Source organism: Hemicordylus capensis, chromosome 4, assembly GCF_027244095.1.
Source record: "Hemicordylus capensis ecotype Gifberg chromosome 4, rHemCap1.1.pri, whole genome shotgun sequence".
Classification (NCBI taxonomy): Eukaryota; Metazoa; Chordata; class Lepidosauria; order Squamata; family Cordylidae; genus Hemicordylus; species Hemicordylus capensis.
This window is the reverse complement of record NC_069660.1, coordinates 119,069,005-119,096,999: the sequence shown is the minus strand read 5'-3', so window position 1 is coordinate 119,096,999 and position 27,995 is coordinate 119,069,005. Positions and strand designations below refer to the sequence as shown.

General features: G+C 42.8%; 1 protein-coding gene across 2 annotated transcripts in view; it reads right to left on the bottom strand.

The window, feature by feature from the left end:
- DNAI3 (dynein axonemal intermediate chain 3) overlaps positions 1 to 27,995 on the bottom strand; it is a 76,946-nt gene that overhangs the window by 23,724 nt on the left and 25,227 nt on the right. For both annotated transcript variants that reach the window (XM_053242790.1, XM_053242789.1), the window contains exons 6-14: positions 26,714 to 26,860; positions 24,460 to 24,659; positions 23,689 to 23,805; positions 20,916 to 21,106; positions 19,694 to 19,818; positions 19,489 to 19,578; positions 9,455 to 9,544; positions 6,452 to 6,580; positions 787 to 860 (exon numbers count right to left, since the gene is read on the bottom strand). In XM_053242790.1, the coding sequence (XP_053098765.1) occupies positions 787 to 860; positions 6,452 to 6,580; positions 9,455 to 9,544; positions 19,489 to 19,578; positions 19,694 to 19,818; positions 20,916 to 21,106; positions 23,689 to 23,805; positions 24,460 to 24,659; positions 26,714 to 26,860 (1,163 nt within the window). The remainder of the gene's footprint in view (positions 1 to 786; positions 861 to 6,451; positions 6,581 to 9,454; positions 9,545 to 19,488; positions 19,579 to 19,693; positions 19,819 to 20,915; positions 21,107 to 23,688; positions 23,806 to 24,459; positions 24,660 to 26,713; positions 26,861 to 27,995) is intronic.

Here is a 27,995-nt window from a genome sequence, read left to right as displayed (position 1 = left end):
TTAGTTGGTAGCAAAGTTGGTTGAATCCCCCACCTCCCCTGCCCATGTATTTTCTCATCTTAATGATTTTGGCGTCTGTTAGTTGGCAGAGAAAACCCAGCAGACTAAACTGCAGTATATCTGCCCCGGAGAAGAACAGGAAAGTGATTTCATAATCACATCGGCCAATGGGGGTGTGTTTTCAGTCTCCACTGTTGCTAGGCTAACTTTAAAATATATTTTATTGAAAACGACGAAAATTACAGTAGTGCTTCTTGTTTCACTACCTGCTGATTATGTGACTAAATGCAGTTACGGGAATGGTATAGAAATATGAAAGTTAGGAAAAATCCAAATTATGGGGCCAGAGCTCAGTGGCAGAGCACCTGCTTTGCATGCAGAAGGTCCCAGGTTCAATCCTTGGCATTTCCAGATAGGGCTGGAAAAGCCTCCAGCCTGAAATATTGGAGAGTTCCAGCCAGTCCGTGTAGACAATACTGAGCTAGACTAGGTACAAGGCAGCTTCCTAAATTCCAATGTAAAACACAAATAATTAAGCAGCAGTACATCATCTCATCCTGCGTGGGAGATGGCAATGGTAAACCCCTCCTGTATTCTACCAAAGACAACCACAGGGCTCTGTGGTCGCCAGGAGTAGACATTGACTTGAGGGCACACTTTACACTTTACAGCGGCCTACATGAAACAATGGGAAGAAAGAGGGAGTGAGAAGGAGGATGGGAGGCAAAGCAGTAGCAAAGGCTGTTTATAGCTTGTGGTGCAATGAGTATTTTATAGAAGTACTACCAGTCTGGTGAGCAGGTGACAAGCTGTGCACAAATTCCAGCTCTGTTCTCAAAAACGGTGCCCATTCTGTTGAGCTAGAAAGAGGAAGCGAAATAGCATTTAGCGCTAGAAGTTGGAATGCAAAAACTCTTACATCCTTCAAATGCAGATATGGGAAAACAATACCCCAACATAGCGTGACTAATGTGAGGCTATAGCTTAAACACTTTTTTTGGAGAAGGGAGCAAAGTTTCCTTTGGTTTCAGTTATGAATACTATTTATTATTCATTCATTCGATTTATATACTGCCCTTCCAAAAATGGCTCAGGGCGGTTTACATCAAAATAAAACAATTAAAATCAATTAACAATTAAAAACAAAACTATAAAAACAGCATAAAACATACCAATAAAACATTTAAACAGTTAAAAACCGTGGAGAACCAGGCTGAACATTTTCAGCAGTTAAAAGCAATTTACAACGAATTAAAAACTCTGGAAGGCCAAGCCAATTAGATAGATTTTAAGGGCTCTTCTGAAGGCCAGCAATGAATTCTGGTTATGAATTTCTACTGGGAGTGCATTCCACAGGCCAGGAGCAGCTACAGAGAAGGCCCACCTCTGAGTTGCCACCAGATATACCGGCGGTAACTGGAGACAGACCTCCTCAGATGACCTTAACGTGCGGTGGGAATCATGCAGAAGAGGCACTCGATAACTCTCTCGGATCTAAGCCATGCAGGGCTTTAAAGGTAATAACCAGCACTTTGTATTTTGCCCGGAAACATATCGGCAGCTAGTGTAACTGTTTTGAAACAGGCATAATATGGTCTCTCTGGGTTGCCCCAGAGACCAATCTGGCTGCTGCATTTTGAACTAACTGAAGTTTCCGAACTACGTACAAAGGCAGCCCCGCGTAGATAGAGTGCATTGCAATAATCAAGCCTAGAGGTTACCAGCTGGTGCACCACTGTTTTGAGGTCATCCTCTTCAAGGAATGGGTGCAGCTGTTGAATCAGCTGGAGCTGACAGAAAGCACTCCCGGCCATGGCCTCCACCTGAGATACCAAAGTGAGGCCTGGGTCCAGGAGTACCCGCAAGCTGCACACCTGCTCCTTCCAGGAGAGTGTAACCCCATCCAGCAAAGGAAGATCTAACTCATCCCTCAGATTCTGAACTCCTACAATGAGCACCTCCATCTTGCTTGGATTCAACTACAATTTGTTATTATTTATTTAAAATATTTCTATACCGCCCAGAACTTGCGTCTCTGGGCGGTTTACAATCAAAATCATTTAAAACATTAAATCAATTAACAATTAAAATCATTTAAAAGATTAAAGACATTTAAAACCCAGTATTAAAATTATTTTAAAATATAAATCTAATTAAAAGCCTGGGTCAATAAGTGTGTCTTCAGTGCCTTTTTAAATCCCTCATCCAGCCCATTACTGCCTGTAGGCAGGCATTTAGAGAATGAGTGCCATTTCCTGATGATGCAGATGAAAAGGAGGAGTAGATTTGGATATCACCAGCATACTGATAACACCCAGCACCAAACCTCCTGATGACCTCACTCAGCAGTTTCACGTAAATATTAAGCAGCATTGGTGACAGCCTTGGTGACTATTGAATTTAGACTCTTGAAAAAGCGGGGTGTATCACATTGGGTCTATGACAACTCGCCACAGCCAACTTGCCGCAGGGAACAACGCAACACCCCCCCACCCCCCCAGCTAGCCCGTCCTGTCACTTTGGCTTTCGATCTGGAGGGGACAAGCGGGAGGGAGGTGAGAGGAAGCTAAATTTCCACCTACCACCCAACAAAGGATGTCTTTCACGTTCTGCAGTGGAAGGAAGAATCTCTCTGCATTCCTACCTGTGGGGTTGTGCCTCATAAGAAGTGAAATGTCAGGTGTGAAGCCTGCACCAGAGCTTTAGCGCAGGCGAGCTGCCATTTTCCTCCTCATATTGCCCCTTTGTGGGCCTCCCCAGAGCCTGAACATGTATACACTTATCCAAGCTCTGGCAGTTGTACAGGGCTGGGCCCAGAAACAGAGTGGGGAAATTGATCCGCACCAGACGTTTCAATTCTCATGAGGCGCAACAGCACATGTAGGAATGCAGAGAGATTCTTAGACAGTCTAACACCACACCAAATACAAGCATGATTTGACAATTGCGTGATTATTTTGAAACCCCACAGTGTCCAACAAGAGGCTGTGTTCTATATGGGGAGGATGCTAGGAGATATGCCAATTTTCAACATTCGGATAATGCGGCCCAGATGAGATAAGTGATATGGGGAGGATGCTAGAAGATATGCCAGTTTTCAACGTGCAGATAATGCAGCCCAGACTACAACCCAGTCTCTTGTTCATGCAAAAATAATTAAGTTGTTGGAAGTGAAGGACTCTGCGCTGTCTCATGTCTCAATGACAGAGGGGGACAGACTAGTGATTCAGAGGGGTAGAGGGGTCAAGACATTGGTCATTCCTCCTCTCTACTGCTCTGACACTATCCCTTTGGTATGTAGATTGCTACTCTCAGGGACTTCCTTCCTTCCTGCCTCCCTTCCTCTCTTCTCCCTACTACACATACACTTGCCTCTCTGTGCACCATGTGTGCACAGAGATGCAGACAGCATCTGTCTGCATCCAGCTAGATAGATACATTAGAGATACGATCACTCCACTTTCCTATCTAGAATGGAGTTCTCCAATAAAGACTCCTTATATTGACTTGAAACTATGAACTGTCTCCAAGTTTCTTTTGCTCTCAGCATACACGCACGCCTGGGCAGACTCAGCTGTGTTTTGCCTCTGTACACTCTGCTGTAATAGAAGGGTATCTCTTACTAGAGAGAATTCCCAACATTAATAGATAAAAGCCTAACAGTCTGTACAATCCTGCAGAGTGAATGATTCGCGTGGCATCTTGATATCTTCTCTGCCATGTAAGCAGTTTTATGCTGGGCCATAGGGTGCAGTGAGTTGTACTTTCCTGCAGAGTATTAAAAAACAACAGTATAACATGCACACACACACCTTGGCCAGGAAAGCTCCTCCTAAGAGTTTTGCTAAACAATTCAAAATTCAACTACACACTAGATCCCTCAAGTGTTCTTTTAATATCCCTGGGATAAACGTGAGGTAGTCTGCTTTAATAAAATAACTCAGCAGCAAGGTCTGCTGCTGCTTTGGGGAGACCCACAAAGGGCAATATGAGGAGGAAAATGGCAGCTCGCCTGCTCTACAGCTCTGGTGCAGGCTTCTCACCTGACATTTCACTTCTCATGAGGCACAACCCCACAGGTAGGAATGCAGAGATTTTCCTCCTTCCACTGCAGAACGTGAAAGACATGCTTTGGTGGGTGGCAGGTGGGAATTTAGCTTCCTGTCGCCTCCCTCCTGCTTGTCCCCTCTGGATCAAAAGCCAAAGTGACAGGATGGGCTTGTGTGTGTGTGTGGGGGGGAGTTGCGTTGTTCCCTGCGGCAAGTTGGCCGTGTTCAATTGACCAGTGGTGAGTTGGCCGCGGCGAGTTGTCCCATTCCCTATCACATTATATCTGCCAAGTTAATGCTTAACACTAGTGCCTTTAAATATATCAACAAGCCTCAAAGTTTAGTCTTTTAAAAACATGCCCCACAAAAGCAAATTTGGATTTGATTATTAATGTTGCATAGCTGCAGTGTATATTTTTGAAAAACAGAAAAGAAAAAATATTTTGAAATACACAAAAATCACTAAATCTTAGAAAGAATAATACACTTTCAAGTTCAACATAGAATTTCAAGTGTGCAAGAAGTTTAGCTTTACCTTCTATGCCAAATGAACCCACCAAATTGATTTGTTCTAATCTGCAGTGCAAGTAGGTGTACAAGCAGCATAGGCTAAAGAACAGCACAGTGTGGCTTGGAGGATTTAGATTTGCATTGGCGCACACCCAGTGCACATCGGACCTCTGAGAAAGAAAAAAGAAGACCTGGGTGGCCAAGGTTTCAGGAGGGTATGCCAAGTCCAAGGGCCTGAGAATGATTGAACTCCAACTTTCAGATGTTCTGCTGGGCAGTAGCTTGGTGTCATTTTAGGCAGTGTTTGTTTTTTGTTATGTATAATCTAGTACACAGGTTTTGTGCATTCAGCCACAGAAGTGACAGCTCATAGTGCTGAGGCTGAGCTGTGAACCTAGAAGACTGTGATTCAAATATACCAACAGATCTGTTGGTTTGTTGTTTGTATTACAATTCAGATCCATTACATTATTTGTTTGTTATATGTGATTCAAATATAAACATTCATTTCGTTTGGTGAATTGTTTTCGGTAGGTACCACTTTGAGAGGCAAATCATCAGGGTGGTCAGATAAATTCGAAGTTGAAGATGTGGATGAATCAGATTCATAGTCTTCTGTCAGTATCACAGTTCTTTGGTACAGAAGGGGCAGGGACCTTCTTCTTGGACACCATTTGAGTAGTGGAGGAAGTTATGTCCAGGACTATAGTCTGCATTGACGGGCTCTTTTGAGGTCGAGGTGCCTCCATGGTCTGAGTGGAAATGCATGGATGTAAGACAGGATGCTTTGGTACCGTGTCGGTCTCCAAAATTGGAAGAGTAACCTGCATCAATATCTAAGGCACAGAGGGAGCTGGCGGTGACAACGAGGTGACCTGTGTCGGTATAGAGACTAACATCACAGTTGGAGCAGGCAAGTTTGGAAGAGTCAATGGACTTACCTAGCTGTCAGAACCATTGATGTCAACAGTTGAAGTCAAGCCTTCCAAAGCTTATAGTCTTGATAGTCTGATGGAAGTCCAGGGGAATGTATATGCCTTTGTGCTGCATCTCCACAACCCCCTTCAAGAATCAAGGCTTGTGTGGAGACATAGTCTCTAGCTGCCCTCCAGATGTGTGGACTAGAAGGCTGAAAGCTGTTGAAAGCTGGCAAGCCACAGAATGGAAGGGCTGAAAAGCAGAAGAAGTCAAAGCGCCTGGTGTCTTCAGTATCGAGAAAGTCATGCTGTTGTCCTCGGCATTGAGATCGTGGCTCAAAAAGCTGTAGAAGGTCGAGCTTGATGGTGTACTTTCATCAGAGTCTAGCATGTTACACAGTCGCTGGGCATTGCCTGGTCCCAAACTGTCTTCTATATCGTCATCTTTGACATAGATGCTAAAGGAAACCGGAAAGGATGCGAAGCTTGCAGAGTTGGGTGGGCTGCCGGTGAAGGTGATTGTATCAGTGTCGTGGCTGGTGAGAGCAAATGATCTTGATGCCGAGTAGACAATGCTGTAGTCGGTACCGCTCTCTATGTCAGGGCTGATGTTGACACTCAGCGTTGAGATGTGGGTGATGGACTATCCAGGCTGATGTTGACACTCAGCGTTGAGACGTGGGTGATGGACTATCCTATTTTGCTCTAGTTATGTTTGTGTTTGTACATGGTTTGTTCTCCCACAATGAAATACATCTTTATATACAAAATATGTCATATGTGAAACAGGCCTCAAAAATCACAGAGGTAAATAGTACTGAGCTTCATATGCATTTTCTATTTAATGCAGTTCAGATAATTCTTTCAATGTTGGCTATCCCAGGAAGTGATAGAAACATCAGGTAAGACAATACTTGTACTTCTTCTTTTTAAGCAGTAGTGGCACAAATATGAAATTCAAATAATGAAACTTACCTCAAAAGTATCTGGCAGCCAGTGTATATCTGTTATTACTGCTTTATGGCTGTATTCTATGCAAGAGACTGCGCAGTATCTCACCAGGTGTGGCTCCTTCCCAACTTGTTGCTCCAGCATGAAGCTTGGCTAAAATGGGGCATGACATTTTATTTCTTAGGAGCAAGGTCATGTCATCATATTTTGTAACACATTGAAATCATTCACACAATCAAAAACTGTGTTCTATCCAGGGTTGGGAGCTGTGTGCACTCCAATTTCCGGTTGCATCAGGGGCATAATTATAACAGGGCAAGGGGAGACAGTTGTCTGGGGGCCCACTGCCGGTGGGGGGGCAGAGGCAAGTCACATGACTGACTCCCCCAGCCATGCACCCGCCCGGGCTTCCTTCAGTTGTATTCATCCTCTGAAATTGATGTGAGTGTTAAGACCTGGAGCTACCAGAACAGCATGTCTTTCTCTAGTACCATTAAAGGACTTGCATCGTCCACAATTTACAAAAGCTTTTAAAAAATAATTTAGGACGATGTTCTATTGTGGCACATCTCTCCTTCTCCCTCTCTATATAAACTTCAGTGATGGGGGGGCATTTTAAAATCTTGTCTCTGGGCCCACTCCAACCTTGCTACGCCCCTGGGTTGCATGACAGCAAGGCAGGAAGAAAACCTGGATAGCTTTTCCTCCTACCTTGCTTCCAACATAATTATTTCTACCTAGGTTTTCCTCCTACCTTGCTTCCACACAACCAAAAATTGAGATCACACACAGCTCCCAAACCTGGGTAGAACACAGTTTTTAATTGTGTGAATGTCCTCATTGTTTAAATACAGAGGCCTGCTCTGAAACTACTACTATGAATATTTCTACACTGCTTTACAACAAACTCACAAAGGCCTATGAAATCTAATGCATGCATAGCCAAATGAGGTTAAGTATGTCTATCCCACTTCACAAAAAATGCATGGTATATAGACATGGGTACCTGATCATGTCCATGCCACTTGCATCTACTTCAGACTCCAGCTCCTTCTACTCTTTTCTTGAGTTTTCAAGAAAAGCACGTTTTTGGTATGCACCTCCCATTTGTTTGGATTTTGTTTTTTGTTTTTAATCGCAATGACTCTTTCTATTAACTCTTTTATAAATGTTGTGAGCTGCCCCAAGCAGTAATGTTCTGGAGGGGCGGGGTATAAATATTTTAAACAAATAAATAATAAAATTCTAGATAGATTCAAACTTTTGCCAAAAATGCAGGGGTGTAATCTGATCTATTGGGCTGGCCCAATTTCTTGGAATTCAGGCAAAAGCAACACCTCCAGACTTGCATAGACTACATGTTATGGATGAGTGCCCTGGTCTCCTCGTTTCTCAGTAGTAACTAATAATTATTTTATGGTTAGGCTACCCTTTCATTGTAGACCTTGAGGGCATCTTTCTGCATTAAACTTCATTTATATATCATGTATGCACTCTCAGGTCCTGTTTGCATAGGCTGTATTTTGTCTGTTTGCAAAAGACACACATAGTTTTCTCAAAAGGCATTGGGTCACCCGTCAGCTGAGCGTACATCTGAGGGCATGGGGTCTGCATGTTCTGCTCTTTGCTAGGAAGGATTGACAGAGCATTTTCCAGACAGACCCCCAAACACACCATTTTTCAGGTGCAGGTTAACACACTATATAGGGCAGTAAAAGGAAAAAGCAAAGATGGTGCCATTGAGTTGGTGTCGACTCCTGGCGACCACAGAGCCATGTGGTTTTCTTGGTAGAATACAGGAGGAGTTTACCACTGCCTTTCTCCCATGCAGTATGAGATGATGCCTTTGCCATTGTCACTGTAGTGAGCATCTGCCTCCAGCAGCTTCCTATATCACTGCTGCCTGATACAGGTGACTACAAATATATATACAAATATATAGAGACTTGCATTTTGGGTGGTATACAAATATGTTGAATAAATAAAAATAAATATTACTAGGCAGAGTCTGGGAAGCACATGGGCAGGGATTCAAACTAACAGTCTCTTGCTCCCTAGGTAAGTTGCTTCCCCACATTACCACTGCAGTTGAAAAGGCATTCTTTATATGATTAGGGATCCTCTCCTGAATCAATATTATATAGCAGTGTAGAACTTCCAAGTACAAAAGCAGAAACAGGCACAGTAGCACCCCCTAGTGGTCTGCAGAGAAAAACATAACATAGGGCAGGGCAAGCACTCTCTCAGCAAAGAACTGGAGCATTCCCAGGGGTTTTTAGCTCACTTATCCACTGGAATAGAGAATGTGCATTTACACATCAGCTGGATTCATGCCAAAGTCTGTGTGAGATAATGGGGAGCACTTCACACACAATTCAGATTTTCATTGTACTTTAGAGCCTAGTCCGATTTATGTCCGGAATAGTGGGTTAAAAAAATCCACTTTTTGCAACTGTTTTGGGGGGCGAATTCAAACCCACAGTAAAGCCTTCTGTCTGGGAAAGTTCCTGGTGCTAGTTAGGTAATGTGGGTCAAACCACAGAATCATAGAGACTGAAATCTGTAATGTGAAAAACAATGTGCCTCAACAGTTACGGCAGAACAATTTAAAAAAATAAAAAAAATAGTTATGGCTGACCAAAATTTCAAATCATATAACTATGCAGTTAAACACACAAGGAAGCAGATGGTGTATCCAAATACAGAGCAAAATATGTAACTACAGTGACAAGGTTATGTACATAAACAGGTACATGTAAGCATTCATGTTTTTCATGTCATATTCAGTTTGGCTTCAGCTGTCTCTGGGAAGTGAATTCATGAACAAACTTATGTGTGTGACTAGGACAGTCATTTTTTTCCAGCTCTCACAAAACTGGTAATGGCACCTGTATCTGTAGGCGCATGCCAGAACATGCATCCTAGAATGACTGGGGCTTCAAGTGTAAAAGAAAATTACTCCTGTGAATTAGCCCTAAGTTACTTATATGATATTCTTTGTATAGAAGGATAAATAGAAGTACTAACCATATTAACTGTGGTGCTCTTGCCTCCACCTCCTCCAGTCTTTGCATTTTGTAACCTCTCTTCGTATTCTGAAATGTCCCACAGTACAACCTAAGATGAGGACGGGGGGAAACATGTTTTGAGGTAAATCTTTCTGTTTTACTGACATGTTAATGTGCAGCATGACAGAAGAATGAAATATGTCTCTACAGAATGTACACTGAGTGCTACTTGGGGTTACAGAAACTAAGGAATGTGTTTTATAGTAATAGAAATGGAGGGATTTTTTTAAAGCAATTGTCTCCAGTATGGAGGAATCCCACACAATAGCCTGGAGCTCCTGCTGAACTTCTTATGCATCATAAAATCAATCCTGGGCTACCCAAACAAGGGTGTAATATAAAAGCACAAGGCTTGGCTAGGATAGAGAAGGGATGAGTGGTGCTGAGTGTGCTTTGTCACACCATGCAGCAACTGTTTTGGATGTTTTAGAGGCATTGTTAACAAATGTCTGTGCCAGCCTGTAACAAAAAAGTCCCCTTCTTATGTTTTCTTCCCCACTGTCAATGTTTAAATTGTAAGCCACTTGGGGGTAAGGACATGTATTTTAGCTAATGGAACACCATATACATTTATGATGAATAAAAAAATTGTTGTGCATGATGTGCAGTCCACGATTCCCAGGAGGAAGACTGCAGGTCTGCAAGAAACCCTCAGCATTCCTGTGCTGAGGGCTTATTTCCTTTATACAATTGTAAAGAGCTTTTGGAAGGAGAAGAGAGACACAAAAAATTGTTCGACTCTGCCCCTCCACAACCCTCCCTCCAGCATTGGGAGCTGAAAATTATGTAAGCCACCAATAATAATGAATTGTCCTGGCTAGATTTCTTTGGCACTCTTACTGTGATTGACCCAAGCATTTATCCTAACCGAGAGGAAGAAAACAGTGCGTTCGCATGCATGCAAACGTGTGTGGGTGTGTGTGTGTACACATGTGTAATGCAACAAGGATTAGACTCTTAGTTTTCTGATTAAACTAATCAACTAAGTTTGAGGCGATTATAAAGGGAAACTTCAAACTGGATCTCCACAAGTCCCTCAATCTTCTAAAGAAAGGAGAGCATGTTGTCTGACAGACTTGGCTCCTACATGGTTTAGGAGAGGGCAAACTTTTCCCAGTGCTCAGACCAGCAAGTAAGCAGACCTGGAAGCTTTTATATATGAAAATTTTAGACCTCCTTAATGCGTAAACAAAACACTTAAAAGATTTTCCAACTTGAGCAAACACGTTTCAATGTCCATACCTCATTATCAATGCTCTATTTTCAGGCAGCTGGAAACCACTCATGATTAGATACAGCAACTGAAACTAAATAACCAATCCATAAACAAAATAAAATATTTGTTTTGTTTACACATTAAAGAGGCCTAATGAGACACTGTACAGTAATTAGTTCAGAAGGACAAATCTTGCCATAATCTCACAACCTGACATTCCTCAGGTCATTGGTTCAAGGCCTATTGCTGACTCCAGTCCTGACAAAATTAGGCAACAAAACATCTACAAATCCACGGCAAAAGTGTAATAGGTGAGGAACAAAAAGACTTGGTCTCCACAGTCTGCTAAGCTTGTGCAACCTTTTCTGTAGTAGACATCAAACATGAGGGACTTTCTGGCCTCCTGGCACTGAAAAGCCTGTGAGACGTTAAGGCTATTCACACAAGCAGCCCAGGCAGGGGCGTAGCAAGGTGGGAGTGGGCCCAGAGACAAGATTTTAAAATGCCCCCCCCCCACTGAAGCTCAGCTCATGAAGCAACGGAATTTCAAATGAGGCTGAATAGTGGTAACAAAAAGCATGCGTGTGTGTGTGTGTGTGTGTGTGTGTGTGTGTGTGTGTGTGTATATATATATATATATATATATATATATATATATATATATATATATCCCCTATGTTCCACAGTAGAACATCATCCTAAATTATTTTTTAAAGGTTTTGTAAATTGTGGACGATGCAAGTCATTTAATGGTACTAGAGAAAGACATGCTGTTCTGGCAGCTCCAGGTCTTAACACTCACATCAGTTTTGGAGAATGAATACAACTAAAGGAAGTCTGGGCGGGTGAACACCCCGGGGAGTCAGTCATGTGACTTGCCTCGGGGGGGGGCAAGGCAGTGGGCCCCCAGACAACTGTCTCCCTTTGCCCTATTATAGTTACGCCCCTGAGCCCAGGCTATGGCAGCCCAGCCTGGGTTGGGCTGCTTGTGTGGAACGCCGGGATCACTCCCAATCCTGGGACTTCTACCCCCAAGTAGCCCGATTTCTTAACCTGGGGTTTTGCCAAGGTTAAAAGCAAAACAGGTTGCTCACCTGTAACTTTTGATCTGGAGGTGATCCGTTGTATTCATAATGAAATGCTAACCCCTGCTAACTTGGCAAAGAGGCACCTTTTAACGTGGTGATTCTCTTTATTTAGCAGGGGGAGGGTAACTGGCCCTATTAACATCCAGCACAGTACCTCCAGTGACTGTTGCTGATGTCTATCTTTCTTTTAGATTGTGAGCCCTTTGGAGACAGGGATCCATCTTATTTATTTATTATTTCTCTGTGTAAGCCTCCCTGAGCAATTTTTGGAAGGGTGGTATAGAAATCGAACAACAACCACCACCACCAGAGGAAAAATTAAAAAACCCAGAAGGAATAGAACTGCCCAATGGAAGCAACATCAAGAACCTGGAAGAGAAAGAACATTACAAATACTTGGGCATTCTCCGGGCTGATAACATTGCACACACTGAAGTTAGAAAGGAGATTTAGAAAAATTCTAAAATCCAAACTCAATAGTGGGAACACCATACAAGCCATAAACACCTGGACTATACCTATTATCAGTTACACTACAGGAATAATAGACTGGACCCAGGCAGAGCTAGAGACACTAGATCGTAAGACCAGGAAAATCATGACCATCAATCATGCTCTGCACCCCCGCAGTGATTTAGATAGGCTATACCTCCCTCGCAGCTCAGGTGGAAGAGGAAAGCTGCAAGTCCATCAAACAGTAGAGGAGGAGAAAAGAGGCCTTGGACTATATAAAGAACAGTGAAGAAGATGCACTTAAAATGGTCAATAATGAGAAACTCTTAAACACCAATGAAACAAAGCAGGCCTACAAGAAATAACAAGTCAAGATCCGAGCAGAAAAATGGAGAAATAAGCCCCTGCATGGTCAATATTTGCACAATATATCTGGAAAATCAAACATCACCAAGACCTGGCATTGGCTTAAGAATGGCAACTTGAAGAAAGAAATAGAGGGTTTAATATTGGCAGAACAAGAACAGGCACTAAGAACAAATGCAATAAGAGCAAAAGTCGAAAAGCCAACAACAAATAGCAAGTGCCGCCTTTGTAAAGAAGCAGATGAAACAGTGTACCACCTAATCAGCTGTTGTAAAAAAATCGCACAGACTGACTACAAACAAAGACATGACAAGGTAGCAGGGATGATACACTGGAACATCTGCAAAAAATAAAAGCTATCGGTAGCCAAAAATTGGTGAGACCATAAAATTGAAAAAGTTGTAGAAAATGAAGATGCAAAAATATTATGGGACTTCTGACTACAAACAGACAAACATCTGCCACACAATGCACCAGATATAACTGTAGTTGAGAAGAAAGAAAAACAAGTTAAAATAATCGACATAGCAATACCAGGGGATAGCAGAATAGAAGAAAAAGAAATAGAAAAAATCACCAAATACAAAGATCTACAAATGGAAATTGAAAGGCTGTGGCAGAAGAAGACCAAAATAATCCCAGTAGTAATTGGCGCCCTAGGTGCAATTCCAAAACACCTTGAAGAGGACCTCAACACCATAGGGGCCACAGAAATCACCATCAACCAATTACAAAAAGCAACTTTACTGGGAACAGCCTATATTCTGCTATGATATCTATAATAATAACAGCAACAATATTAATAATAAAATTCAGCCATCCCAGGTCCTCGATGTCTGGATAGAACAAACCAGTCAATAACGCCTGTCTGACCGTGTAAACAAACAACAACAACAAATGGGTTCTGTGCCTGTGGGCAGACTAACTAGCTCCTCGAGCTGTCTTTCTTATTGTCTTTGTCTGCGCCGGACATCTAATGTATTGCCATCTCTAAGGCTGTTTCTGGTTTCTGGAAGAAGGTTGGTAAGATAATTTCTTGGTTCAAGTGAAAGTCAGAAATAATATTTGGGTGGAAGTTTAGATCTAGCTGCATAACAAACTTGTGAGGGTAGAACTCGGTGTATGGTATGCCCATCCTCAAAGCCATCAGTTCACTCACACTCTTGGCTGTGGTGATAGCTATCAGGAACGCAACTTTGAGTGTGAGCAGCCTCAAACCTGCAGTCTCCAGTGGCTCAAATGGAGTCTCCGTTAGTGCTGACAGAACTAAAGATAAACTCCATGGCTCTATTGGCTGCTTCACTGGAGGATATAGATTGTTAAGTCCTTTCATGAAACGTTTGCACTCCAGATAAGAGAACACAGTTGTTCCATCCCACTCCCTGAGCTTCGAAAAAATGGCTGCCAGATGGACCTTTATCGACACGTTTGCTAGTCCCTTCATCTTCAAGGAGGTCATATATAGGACTTGTTTCACCATGGCCCTTAACAGGCGCAAATCATGGTTCCCTGCATGACTAGCAAAACTCCTCCACTTGCTGTCGTTATTGCACCACATAGACAGGTGTCTATTGTTCAATAGCATCTTCTTCAGAAGCCGATCTTCCAAGTAGTCTTCCATACAGTCTTTACATCTGGATGCAGCACCCTTCCCCTCTTGCACACCAGAAGGTCCTGGATGAGTGGAAACCTGTAATAGCTTCCCTTTGCAAGGTGAAACAGCGGTGCAAACCACGGCTGCCTTGGCCACCAGGGTGTCACCAGTATGCACACTGCACTGTCCTTTAGGATTTGTGCTAGGACATGATTGATTACAGGTTGTGGTGGGTAAAGGTATAAGGAGGTTCTTGTTCCATGCGTGTTGGAACACATCGCCCAGCGATCCTTTGCCTATTCCTGCATGTGAGCAGAATTTCACACATTTTTTTGTTGGCAGTGGTTGCAAATAAGTCCACTGCTGGATGCCCCCACAAGTTGAATACCTTCTGGAGACAGGAGTCCTTGATCTCCCACTGTGGAATTGGTCATACTGCCATGTCCGACTGAGGCTGTCAGCCAGAATGTTGTCTACACCCCTTGTGTGAGTGGCCAATGGATATATGGCATGAGCAATGCACTATTCCCAAATTTGCATGCTCAGGGTGCACAACAAAGCTGACATCATGCCTCCCTGTTTGTTGAGGTACGTGATGGCTGTCGTATTGTCCACCTGCACCTGTGTCACTGTGTTCCTTAGCATGGGTTTGAATGCCTTTAGAGTCAGAAACAGTGCTTGCAACTCTAAATAGTTTACATGTTAATGAGCTTGTGGCTTGGACCACATGCCCTAAATCTGATTATTCCCACAATGCACTCCCCAACCCAATAGGGAGGCATCCAAAGTCACCCACTGGGTTGGTATTAAGGGTCTGAGCAGGACTCCCCCCCAAAGATTTTCCTCTGCCATCCCCCACTGAAGGGCGTCCAACATTGAGTGTGGAATTGTCAGATGCATCTTCTGACTGTCTACATTTGGCTGAAAATTTCTTAGGAACCACCTTTGCAGAGGTCTCATTCATAGATGCGTGTGCAGAACAGTTAAGTTGCAAGATGCTATAAGACCCATTAACCGATATATGTTCTCTGAAGTTTGTATTGGGCTGCGTATGAACTGTTGCGCCAGACTCTTGATCTGCTGACAATGCTCCACTGTTAAGTACACTCTTTTTGCTTCCATGTCCAGAATTACCTCAATGAAATTTAGTGGTTTCTGTGGCTCCAGCCTCAACTTTTTCCAGTTGGTATTGATTCCCAAATTCTTCAGCAGCAGAACCATACATTGGATCTGTGAAATCAACTCTTCTTTGCTGCTGCTGACCAGAAGCCAATCGTCTAGCTATGGGTAGACCACTAGACCCTGTGTTCGTAAATAGGCTACTACCACAGCCATAACCTTCATAAAAACATGTGGGGCCATCAACAGTCTGAAGGGCAGGACCACATACTGGTACACCGCATTTCCCACCGCAAATCTGAGGTACTTGCGATGATTCTCCTGAATTCCCACATGAAAGTAGGCGTCCCTCAAATCTAACATTGCTGCCCACTCCTCCCTGCTTAAGAAGGGTAGGATTGCCTGCAACATTGTCATTCTGAATTTCTGGGCCCAAACAAACCAATTGAGCCCCTGAAGATCCATGATTGTCCTGGTTCCTCCATCCTGCTTTGGAATCTGGAAATAGAGGGAGTAGAACCCGGACAACCTGTCTGCCACTGCACTGGTACAATGGCCTGCTTCTTGAGAAGTACCTGCAGCTCCTGCAGAAGCACTGATGTGGCCTTGGTGAACTTCAGGCCTGGAATGGTGGCAGAGTTTTGGACTCTATCGCATACCCAGTCTGTATTATTCTGAGTACCCATTAATCTGATGTTATGTTTTGCCATGCTTGGGCATGGCTTGCCAAATGGATGGTGTTGTTGGCAACTACAAAGCGGATGTTGGGAGCTTTGGCAAATGGTTGATGTTGAATGTGCAGTGGACTGACAAATGAATCGAAGACTCTGCTTGGCGTTCTTGTTAGAAGGGACATTTTGAGTCTTATTTCTTTGTCCAAAACCCTTAGATCTTTGGAAGGGTCTATACTACCTTTTAAACTCTCTTCTGTCTTGGTATTTAAAAGGTCTCTGGTGACCATACGTATGGTTACGCAATCCCAGCGCTGACATTGATGAAGAGGCCATGAATGTTTTGGCTGTGTATTTTGATTTTCTTAGGGATTCCATCATGGAATCTGTGTTTTCATTAAAGAGCCCTTTGCCATTGAATGCTAAGTTTTCCACGCACTCTCACATGTCCTGTTGAAGTGTCGTGGACCTGAGTCAAACGTAACGATGCATGGTAACTGCAGTCACCATAGCTCTGAACTCTGTTTCAGCAAAATGTTTGAAAGCACTGAGCTGCTGCCTTGTAACCGAGGTTGTCTTTTCATACACTTCTGAGAATCTGTCTTGAAACTCCTCCGGTGTCATCGAAGTAGAATCTTGGAGTAGAGTATCCCACAAAAAGTGGTTATAGTGAGCCATGCAGGCTGCATAATTCACAATTCTAATTACTAAACTAGATGTGGCATATAACTTTCTGCCCAACAAATCTATTTTCCTTCCCTCCTTGTCTGAAGGTGTTGTATGGCAACAACCTCCTTTTGAAGACGACGCTCAGTCGAGCACCATTGAGTTTGGTACTGGATGTTGCAGTAAGTACGTATTATCTTCCTCCTGCACTCTGTATAAATTTTCAAGGTGCTTTGAAGTGAGTGTAGATGTCAGGAGGACATCCCCGGCTGTCTTAACTGCTTTAGTAATAACCAGTATCATGGGTAGGGCTAAGGGGTGTGAAGACTTAGTCTTCGCCATCATGTTGTAAACCAGATCTTTAAGCTCTGTTTCGGGCATCCTTAAGTCCATACTCAGAGCCTCAGCGATGTCCCTGATAAAAGCATGAAAAGCTTTCTGCTGCTCAGACAGAGATGTAGACAGCCTTGGAGGTACATCTGAGGGCGGGTCTGAATGGAGGGTAGCCCTGTCAGAATCTGATTAAGCAGACTCTGAAGAATACCCCTTGGCTTCAGTAGATGAAGGTAATCGCGAAGTTGGAGGAGGGGCTGTTTTTCTCTTCTGCTTACCAGACAACTTTGCAGGCTGGTGCCTGTAATAATTCAAGGGAAGGTAAACATGGTGGCAGTGACTCCAGTGGTTGAGTTTGGCACACCGCAGAAGGCCGTTTATACAGGAAAGTCTTCAGCAGCCTGTGTTGCAGTAGTAACTAGCACAGGGAAATTCTCAGCAGCTTGCGTTGCAGTAGCTACTAAAATAGGCCCTTGTTGTGGTAAGACAGATTGGTGAACTGGTTCTTGATGAGCCATAATTGGTTGGTGGATAGGTTCCTGTTGAGCCTTCCATTGGAGATAATCCGCGCAGTCATCCAGCAGCGTGTGCCTAAATCTGCAGGAGTGTGTAATTTCTCTGTGAATCAGTTGAGTCGCTGGTAAATGAAGTCCTTGCGAAAGAGCATATTGGCTAGGGGACTTTCCATGTCAGAGGTACGAATGCCAAAGAAGTGCTCGAAGTTGCTACTGGCACAGGAGTTGCTCTAGGTTTTAAGAAACTAGACACATCTTGTACTGGCACCTGTTCAGCTCTATGTACCCTTGTTCCTTGCAGCGGAGATACTGAGGGTGTCTTCTGAGGTGGACCTGGGTCATCACCCACATCCTGGTCTACTTCAAGTCCAGTGCTCAGAAAACCCTGGAAGATCTACCCTGACAGTGTGCTGGACGTAGAGTTTAAAGTTGCTTTATCTTGATCCAGAGAGAATCCTCATCCTGGTCATATTCAGCCAACAAGTGTCCCCTCCGCATGCCTCCTGCTGCTGTGCTACTCCTTTGGGGGGTTGAACAAGATTGCACTGGAGTTTGCGCTGCTGAGAGAAGGAGATGCCTCTCGGTGTCGAGGGCGGGTTCACTGTTGACACCACTGGTACAAAGTTGAAAGTTGCTGACGTTGATGCTTTCAATGTCGAGCCCCTTGGTGGGGCCATCGATGTCAAGTCCATCAATGCCGAGGCCATTGGCATGGACACCGATAGGTAGTCAAACAGAAACTGAAGAAATGATGCCCCCAACCTCTGAAGCACGTGCTGGGTGGAGTGGGCATCTCGAGGTGCTAGTTAGTCTGCCTGCGAGGTCCCTGCACAGGCGCAGAACCCATTTCATTATGAATGCAATGGATTACGATCCAGATCCCATGGTTCATTTAACCTTGGCAGACAATCATGACCATGATCGCTGCCAGGTTAAAAGGCTTCCCTCCAGTCTGCCGCCATTTCCGGCAGCAAGCTGAGAGGAAGGAGAGGCAGCTGCTCTATTGAGGGCAGCCGCTGTGCTTATGCTGCATGGCCCTCTGGGATGCAGGAGGGGAAGTTCCTTAGGGTTCCATTCTTTCCCCCATGCTGTTTAACATCTACATGAAACCACTGGCAGAAGTCATCTGGAGATTTGGCTTGAAGGGTCATTAGTATGCAGATGGCAACCAGTTGTATCTCTCTTTTTCATCAGATGTGAGTGAGCGGTGACTGTCCTGAATCAGAGACAGAATAGGCTTTCGGCTTTGTAGAGTCACCTAGACCGTGTTAGCATGGTTACTACTTTGACAGTCAGGTGCATTAAGGGACAATTGGGCCATTTGTTTAATATGTCCCTGGCCCTCAGCACCTGTTGTTTTCCTGAACTTTACAACATTTCTGGAGAAAATAGCCCTGTTTCATGACCTATTAACACAAGTGCAATATGTGAAAGAGCACACACATTGAGATTTATAAACATATACATTTATTCATATATTCTGTTCAACAATATACAATGGTCCCTCGACTTACGATGTTAATCCGTTCCGAACGCACGTTCGGAGGTCGAAATTTTCGTAAGTCGAAGAGCGCATCCACGGAGGTCTGAAAACATTCGTAAGTCAAGGAAGTTGCATCTAAAAATTCGTAGGTCAAGTAAGCCACATCTAAAACAGCAACGACTTCCGGTCTTTTTTGTCATTCGTACCTCGAAAACAGCGTAAGTTGAGTAGTTCGTAGGTCGAGGGACCACTGTATTGTTCAACTGTATAGTAACTGTACACTTCCAATCTGTATTCTAAGAGGGTCTATAGAAGCTTCACTTTTAAAATAAATGCACATTCATACAAAAAATGTACATATGTACAGAGCCCTTTAGATGCATACAACATAATGTGTGAACTGATCAGATGAAGATAAGATACGTTGTAAATGCAAACACACAGCTTAGCATGAGTTGTGTGTTTTTTAAGGTATAAAGCAGATTATACCTGTCCGTTCATACAACCTCCTGCAATGATGTTGGGATCACTTGGAGAGAATTGAAAGCAGTAGATATCTTCAGGGCACTCCAGCATTAGCTAGAAGATATAATTATAAAGATGGGGATAAAAGTTCAGAATTGAGCTCAGTCATATCAAAAATGATTGTTTCTTTGTTGTTCAAGCACTTTATATTAAAGTCTTATTTTAATACCTGAGGGTGAATAGGATCTGCAAAACTCCAAAAAAGAATTGGTGCTTTCCACAGGAGTAATTTCCCAGACTGCTGCACTCGCTCCTCATATGTAAGTCTCTCTGTTACTGCCACTGCGACAATCCCTGAAATGAAGACAGATACAGCTTCATCTTCTGCCATAGGAAAGTATTTTGTGTTCTTTAAATATATATATATTAATGTCTCCACTGAATCTAAACTGGGTACTCTCAAAAATCTATCTATCTATTTATCTTAGGTGTATCCGTCGCTAATCCCATGTGTGGCAGCTCTTGCAAGAGTTCAGCTCTTGCAAGAGTTCGCAAGCAGCTGCCATATAGCAATGGGGATGGGCAGAAGGGAAGAAAATGGCAGTTGCAGCTGGCTGGCAGGTGGGCAAAGAAAACAGTGGTGAATGGCAGGGGGGGGCAGGCAAAGAAAACGGTGGCAAATGGTGGCGGGTAGGTGGAAGAAGGTGGGAGGTGGGCGGCGGTGGCGAAAATGGTGGTGGCGGCAGTGGGTGGGGGAGAAGGCGGTGGCAAACTAGAGGCACAGATGCTCTGCACCTGGCTCAGCTAGTTTATAAGAATTACCTAAAGGTGCGATCAAACATACACATATCCTAAGTTTATGGTCTTCCCCGCTTTTTAATGGCAGGAAATTTCAGAAGTGAATTATGTGTGAAGAAGTACTTGTGTGTGGCCTGAATCAGCTACTATTCAATTTCACTGGGTTACCCATATTATGACCGAGAGGAAAACAAATTCTGTCTCCACATTGTTCATAATTTCATAAACATCCGCCTCCTCAGCTGTCTTTTTCTAAGTTAAAAACCACCATATTCTGTAGCCTTTCCTTCACAAGATCAAAAGGAGCAAACAGAGCTTTGTTACATGTGGCTGCTGCATGTAATTTGCTGCTTAGAAATTATGGACGCAAAGCAGGAGATTGTGGTTTGAGTACATTTTGCATTTTATTGTGTTGCATTTTGATTTCTCAAATCACAACTACAATCTGCTAAGGGTGAAATAAGAGGTTTTCCAACCTACAGCATATTATCTGCTAGAATATTATGAAATACTTGCTCATCTCCTTTCCCTTCCAGATCAAACTGATTATTCAGAGAAAGGCCAATAAACTGGTTGAGATTTTAATCTTTAAAGCTTTCAAAACATGCTTCACAATGTTTCTAACCTTAAACTGAATATTCTGTAAACTTTACCATAAATGGTTGGATGCCAGCAAATGCAGCTAACAGTTCTATCCTTGAGATAATGCAGGTCTGTAAATGACTGGTATTCCTTAAGGAAAACATCGGACTTGCCCGCAAAGCCACTTTCGTCCTCTGCAAGAGCTTTCCAGTCATCAAAAAAGGCATTCATGATCTCATTTTGCTGCAGTGCTATTTCAACTCTGTGGCATGGACAGATGAAAAAGAAAAGCGATTATGCTACTTCTCAAGGTTCATGCCAGCATATATAATTTATTATTTTAGAAAGGAGCCAGTTTTCATTTTAGAAGTTGTGCCACTTCCACTAAAGTTATACATGCCATGGCTACTATATGGTTGATACTCTGGGTCTTCTACACCAGTGTTTCTCAACCACTGGTCCCTGGACCGCTGCCGGTCCCCGAAGGGTTGAGTGCCGGTCCCTGACTGGGAGTCAACTCCACCCCCCCAAACTGAAATCAAGGCACTCACTTCCTCAATTTTGCACATGGTACGGAAGAGGAAGAGTATCACGGAGACATGGGCCCCTTCTTGTGCCTTGCCTCCACGTGCTGCTGAGATCTTCCTACAGCTATCTTATTCCCTATCTTTACAGCTTCAAACTGTATGCAGTGCGGGGGCATGGAGGAAAAAGTATGGCAGTGGGCGCCACTTGAAGGGCTGCTGGTTCTTGCATGCTCATTGTTTGCAGCCAAAGGTTGGTTGATTGAAACCCAGCTGCCTGTTGTGGTCGAGGCGTCTTGAGAGGGAACGCTGTTTCTCTCTTGCATCAGTGGGGCTTGCTTGTATGTTGTTTTCATTGGCCCCATGTAGCTTTTGGATTTTTCTAATGGCCCAACATCCCCTCTCCATTGAGTAATCACAAGCACCTCCACCCCCACCCTGCACATACTGAAGACATACTGGAGACAAATTTGTTCACCCAGGCTTTTAGATTCAGGGGTTCTCAACCTTGGGTACCCAGATGTTGGTGGACTTCTACTCCCATAATCTCCAGCCATAATGGCCAAATGCCATTGTTGTTGGGGGTTATGGGAGTTTAACTGAGGGACCCAAGGTTAAGAACCCCTAATATTCCATGTTTGCAAAAGATTCCAAATTTAATTATTTTAATGCTTATATTATTTTCATTCTAAACTGCCCAGAGATGCAAGTTTTGGGCAGTAGAGAAGTCTGATAGATAGATAGATAGATAGACAGACTTGAAACCCCTTTACTAACTGCTGGTCTGGGAAACGGCGCATGAAGAATGTAGCGGTCCTTGAAACTCTGCACGAAGAATTTAGCGGTCCTTGACTCCAAAAAGTTTGAGAAACACTGTTCTACACAAACCATAGGTATACATTTGGTAGAAATGGGTTTTTTTAATGATATGACACAGTTATAGATCAAGGAGATTAAAAACATGCTACATTAATTTCCTTTCCACCCTGCCTTTTTGGTGAGAATATTAGCTATCACAATCATGTAAAAGGAACCTTGGCCAATTTCTAAAGAGAGAGGTGGTTGCCTCTGCCCTTGGAAGCCATTTCTGCTGATCCCAGATCCAGAATCTGGGGGTGGTTATTTAGTGAGGAAAGACATGGACAGACCTAGTCTTCATTATTATTATTCACTGACATGATGTGCAGTTCTAATGTCTAAGTTAGAACTTGTAGCATTCCTGCTGCCACTGCCCCAGAAACAGCATCACTGCTGTAGAGAACATGGGAAGCGCTACCAGTATTACCATATTCATTTCCATTCACGACAATGGGAGTAATATGGTAACACGGCTGCCTGCTAGTAGTTCTCTACAGCAACATTCCTACTTTTGGGTCTGCAGCAGCAGCAGCAGCAGCATTACAAGTCTTAATGGAGATGTTAGAGCTACACATCATGTCAGCCATTATCACTATTATTTATTTATTTATTATTATTATTCCTAATTTTTATTGTTATTGTTTGAGGGCCCTAGGCCTGGCCCTGAAATCAGCTTCTGAGGCTGTGTACTGGTACTGGGTACCTTGGCTCAAATTTAAGCTCTGTCCATACAAAGTGAAACCGCTTTCTTGAATACCACCTAATATCCGGTGTTCAAAGGGGAGACATTTTCCGAGTATAATGGCAAAAACTTTCAAGAGCTGACAAAAGTCACAATTGCAGGTGTTGCCGTTTTTAAAGAGACACTTTTAATCATACTCCCTACAAATAAATCCCACTGAACTCAGTAAGACTTGCCTCCAATTCCAGGTATGGACATTCAGGATCGGATTGTGAGATGCTCGTTGGCAACTCATATTAATAGAAGCCTTACTTTGAATTGAACAAGGGATGGAGGGACAGCAACATTGACTCTGCCCTTGAATTCACTTTGTCATAAGAAAGGGGTTCTTTAGCCCCACTCCCTGGTAGACAAATCCCTCCTTTAGGCACCTCAGTTGGTCACTACTATGTTCCTAGGTCTTGGCTCATGCATGGAAATCAGCAACTGAGGTACATAACAGGAGACTAACAAGGCTTCTGTTGCTGTTTGCACAGATGAAAGGGGGGTTTAAAGAGCCTTTGCCTGTTTCTCAGGCTGAGAGAAAGTAGTAGAAGTACAGAGCAATGTAGAGGCTGTGTGTGCACAGGCTTAGGGTCAAGCTGTGCCTATGCTGGAAGCCAGGCAAGAAGTGTTTGGAGGCTGGATTTAGCCTCTGTGCTTCTAGTTGCCCGTCTATACAGCCAGATAATCAGGCACAATCAAAAACAATTTATGCTTTAACAGAGTACGGTACTTAACCTTAAAGCCACAGAGACCATAAAGTTTTTCAGCTCATCTGATGACAAATACTCCTCTTTTTCTTCATCTGAAAATTCCCTAGGATAATACTGTGTTGTTGCATTTTTGGGGTAGGTCCTATAGCAAGTAAAATGCACTGTTTTAGAAATATTTGGGAGGAAAAAATGAAAATCACAATACAGAGGGTAGACTAGTTACAACACATAGCATCCCTTTTCACCTTGACACATTTAGTCAACTTATTTGTGTCATTTTCCAACATTTTCCCACTCCAGTCCATGTCACTGGTTCATGCTGATTGAGAATAGGAAACACAGATAAGTCAGAATAAATTGTACAGAGTGTGTGGGAGCGGGGGGGGGGGAGAACTCAACATAGAGTTTTATTTTTATTAATCTCGTTTTCCACAGAAATGTAATGTTGTTTACTAAAAAGGTCCTGATTTAATCTTGGTAGGGAGGAGTGGATGATGCATGTCAACCTATAGTCTGAAGGTACATGCTGCAGCAACCTTGATAGCTATGCAGGTCTGGGTCTGGTCACCGCCTGCATGAGAGACTGCCAGAATTCACCATGGGGAAAAGGTGGGATGTACATGTAATACGTAAATAATCTCAAGTACTACTTTCTCCAAATTCCAACTTCAGTGAAGATTGTTTGATTCTTGGTTACTCTTGATTAAGAGAACTGAAATAATTTGGCCCTAAATTAAGAGAGATACTATTCCCCCCTTTTTATTACTTAAGAAAGTAGAAAATGTCTTATCCTTACCATTTTGTCTGAGTGCCTGTGACTTTTTCTTTTGGAACTACCTGTATGCCAATATTTTTCTCAAGCTGGCGAATGGTGAAGTTTTTATCTTGGTAAGATGTACATTCCACATAGCCATGTTTATCAGTGGAAGCATTTCTGTTGTAGAATTTAATTCGAATCCCAAATTCTTTATGTGGCCGAGAAATCATATATTTAATCTACAATTTCAAACAAAATATTTCTTAATGTTTTTGTTTTCTTGGAGCCATGCCATTTCTAGGAACATAGGAAGCTGCTATATACTGAGTCAGACCATTGGTCCATCTAGCTCAGTATCATCTACAGAGACTGGCAGCAACTTCTCCAAGGTTGAGGCAGGAATCTCTCTAAGCCCTATCTTGGAGATGCCAGGGAGGGAACTTGGAACCTAGATGCTCTTCCCAGATTGTATGATTTATACTTGTAGAAGGAGGTGGGTTTTTTGTTTTAGTAATGATTGTGCTTTGTCTTGAATACATGGCTTAAAGGCAAAAGTCCAAAGCGACATATGAACCACTGAATAGCAACAGAGGTATTTGCAGGTTCATTTGTGATGTTACCTCCACAAATGTGTAATACACAGTCAACCTTGCCAGTAACTTTGTTACTTTGTATATCAAATGCCATTCCATAACAGCATGCAAGCTTACCCTCCGATAAAGCCTAGGAAGGTTTACCAAGCAAAGTTATTTCTGTAAGTGGGGAGAGGAAGGAAGGGGAGGGAAGAAAAGATATGGAGAAGAACCAAGGCTGAAGGTTATTTTCAATTGTCTTGGTGTGTTTCTTTTATAGAAAAAAGTATGTTATAAATTGTATTTATCTGTTTATCTATTTATAATATTTTAATACTGCCCCAAACTCACGTCTCTGCACAGTTTACAACCAAGCAAGCAAGCAAACAAACAAGCAGAAAAAGTCAAAATATTAGTTAAAATAAATGACAACAGAAAACTTAAAATATTAGTTAAAACAAAATAAATGATACAGTAAAAGTCAAAACAGTACAACAATTTAAATTTTATAACAACATTTTAAAATGATGTCAAAACAATATTTAATTAAAAACCTGGATGAAGAGATGCCGGCCAGTGAGAAGCCGGCCAGTGAGCAGTGCACTCAGCAGAGCGTGCAGGCCAGGCAGCAGCAGCAGCACACATGTGTGAGAGAACAATCCTTCCAGTCTCCTGATGCTGCCCTGCACAAGTGCGAGGGGTGGAGGGAGCCAGCCAGGAGGAGGGATGACCAGTCGGCTGGCCAATGAGGAGCAGGCAGGCTGGCTGAGAGGCAGGCAGTGTGGCGCCCGCCCCGGAGTGACGCATGGCGCCACGCCAAGCAGCATTGAAGCAAGCTAAGATTTTTTAGTGAAGGGGGGGCACCCAGTGCCGGGAGGGGGGCCTAGGGCACGTGCCCTGCCTGCCCCCCCCCCATTATGCCTCTGCAATTGAGGCACACTTCCTTTCTCAGTTCCCAATTGGAGATCATCCATCAGGCTGACCAAGGCAGTCTCCACCCCATAGCCCACCCGAAAGCCAGTTTGAAATGGATAATCAGTTTCCTCCAAGACTGTCTGGAGCTGCCACCACCCTCTCAATTACGTTGCCCAGACAGGCCTGTAGTTGCTTAACTCTGAGGGATCCAAGGTAGGCTTCTTCAGAAGCAGTCTAATAATTGCCTCCTTAAGACAAGGAGGCATCCTGCCCTCCCTCAGATTATTGTTATTACTATTTATGAATAATTGATTAAAGAAATTGATGTCATGATGGTAGAATAACCAATGATAATACTAGTAGTAATAGTAAACTTCAGGAATAGGAATTTCATTGCAGTTCTCCAGAGTCTCAAAAACCTTCAGATATAATGACCAGATCATTTCATGCTGAGCCTTTCTTATGTGGAATATAAGCCATTTGACAGCTGCCTTCTATAAGGGTCACATCATCTCCTCAATTGTCTCTGAAAAAAATCACTCTTTAGCTAAGGTTAGCAGAAGCTCTAGAAGACATTTATATTCCAAATACCAACAATTCAACCTAGGCTCATTTCTGTATGCTTTCTAATTCCACTTTTTACTTGGCTTATGAAATCTTGAAGGTTTGTAGTCAAAGACTGAGTGACTAAAAGAAATTTACCCAGTGCCCTGAATTTTTTTATGTAATATCTTTAAGATTGCTATTTGAATTAGACATCAAAGACAATGTTAGCAAAACTAAACAATATGTCTAGGAGTTCTGACCTTTGTTGATGATTCCTTAACTGATTCTTCTTCAATTTCCTTTTCACTTCCAAGCGAGACCCAAGGTTTGCGCACTGGAGGCTTGTAAACATATTCTTCTTGTGACCCCTCTTTAACCTCTCCTTCCTCTTCCTCTGGCTCTGGAGGCTGCCCAAGAAATATTTGCAAAACAAATATTTCATTCCCATATTATTTATTGATAGTAGTAGCTGTAACTTTTATTTTGGTCACTGACCAGCAAATTCAGAAAAGCAAAAGTAAAAAAGAAAAATAATAAAATAAAATAAAAAGATGAAAATACATAAAATTCCTAAAGGTTCCTAGAAACATTTAAACATATTGGGGGAAACACCAACATCATTTACAGGGAAGCAGGAAAAAAGGAGAAAGACAACTCAATATATAACAGCTATCTTCAATAGACAATAATACTTAGTTGTTCAAATACATAACATGGTCTTACGAATTCTACTGGCAATTAGGCAGAACCTGGCAACTGCAAAAGAAATCTTATTGTGATCTGATAAAAGATAATATATGTAGAAATCATCAGAACAGCCCGGAAAATTTAATAAATGTTGAGTAATGTGCATATCACGAATGTCCCTATAAACATTACAATATAATAGAACATGTGCTGTTGATTCTATGGCTCCTGAATCTCAGGGGCAAAAGCGCTCTGTAAACAGGATTTTGTTAAATCTGCCCTCAAGCACTGCAGTGCACAGGACATTAAATCGTACTTGGGTAAACACCCTGCGACACTTGGTCATTATAATCTGGTTAAGATATCTGGTAGGATGTGTGTTCAGAATTTGATTTCCCAGCACTCCTTCCCTTGGAATGAAACTTTGGTCTGGCTGCCATTCTGCATCTAAGATTCTTTGGGTAACCAACTTCACCATCTTGGCCCAATCATAGCCCATCACTGTTAGTACTTGTGGTGATAGGCCACAAGTAAGCAGTTTCTGCTCAAACGTACGTTCCCATTTAGAGATAAATTCATCCACAAGCATCAACAGAGTTAGCCCCAAAGGAAAGAAATTAGTTTGAGCCAGAACTTAAAAACAGAAAGCCAGATCTTAGATTCTACCTTGGGAAGGCCAGCCTTCAGACAAAAAACAGCACTGGGGACAAAACGAGCTTTTTGAAATAACTTCCTGAGGAATTTGGACTGTACCACTTCTAATGTTGCAAAATTGGGATATGGGCCAAGTTGGGCACCATATAACAGTTGGGCCAGGGCTTTGGATTCAAACAACTTTACTGCAGCAGGAATGAA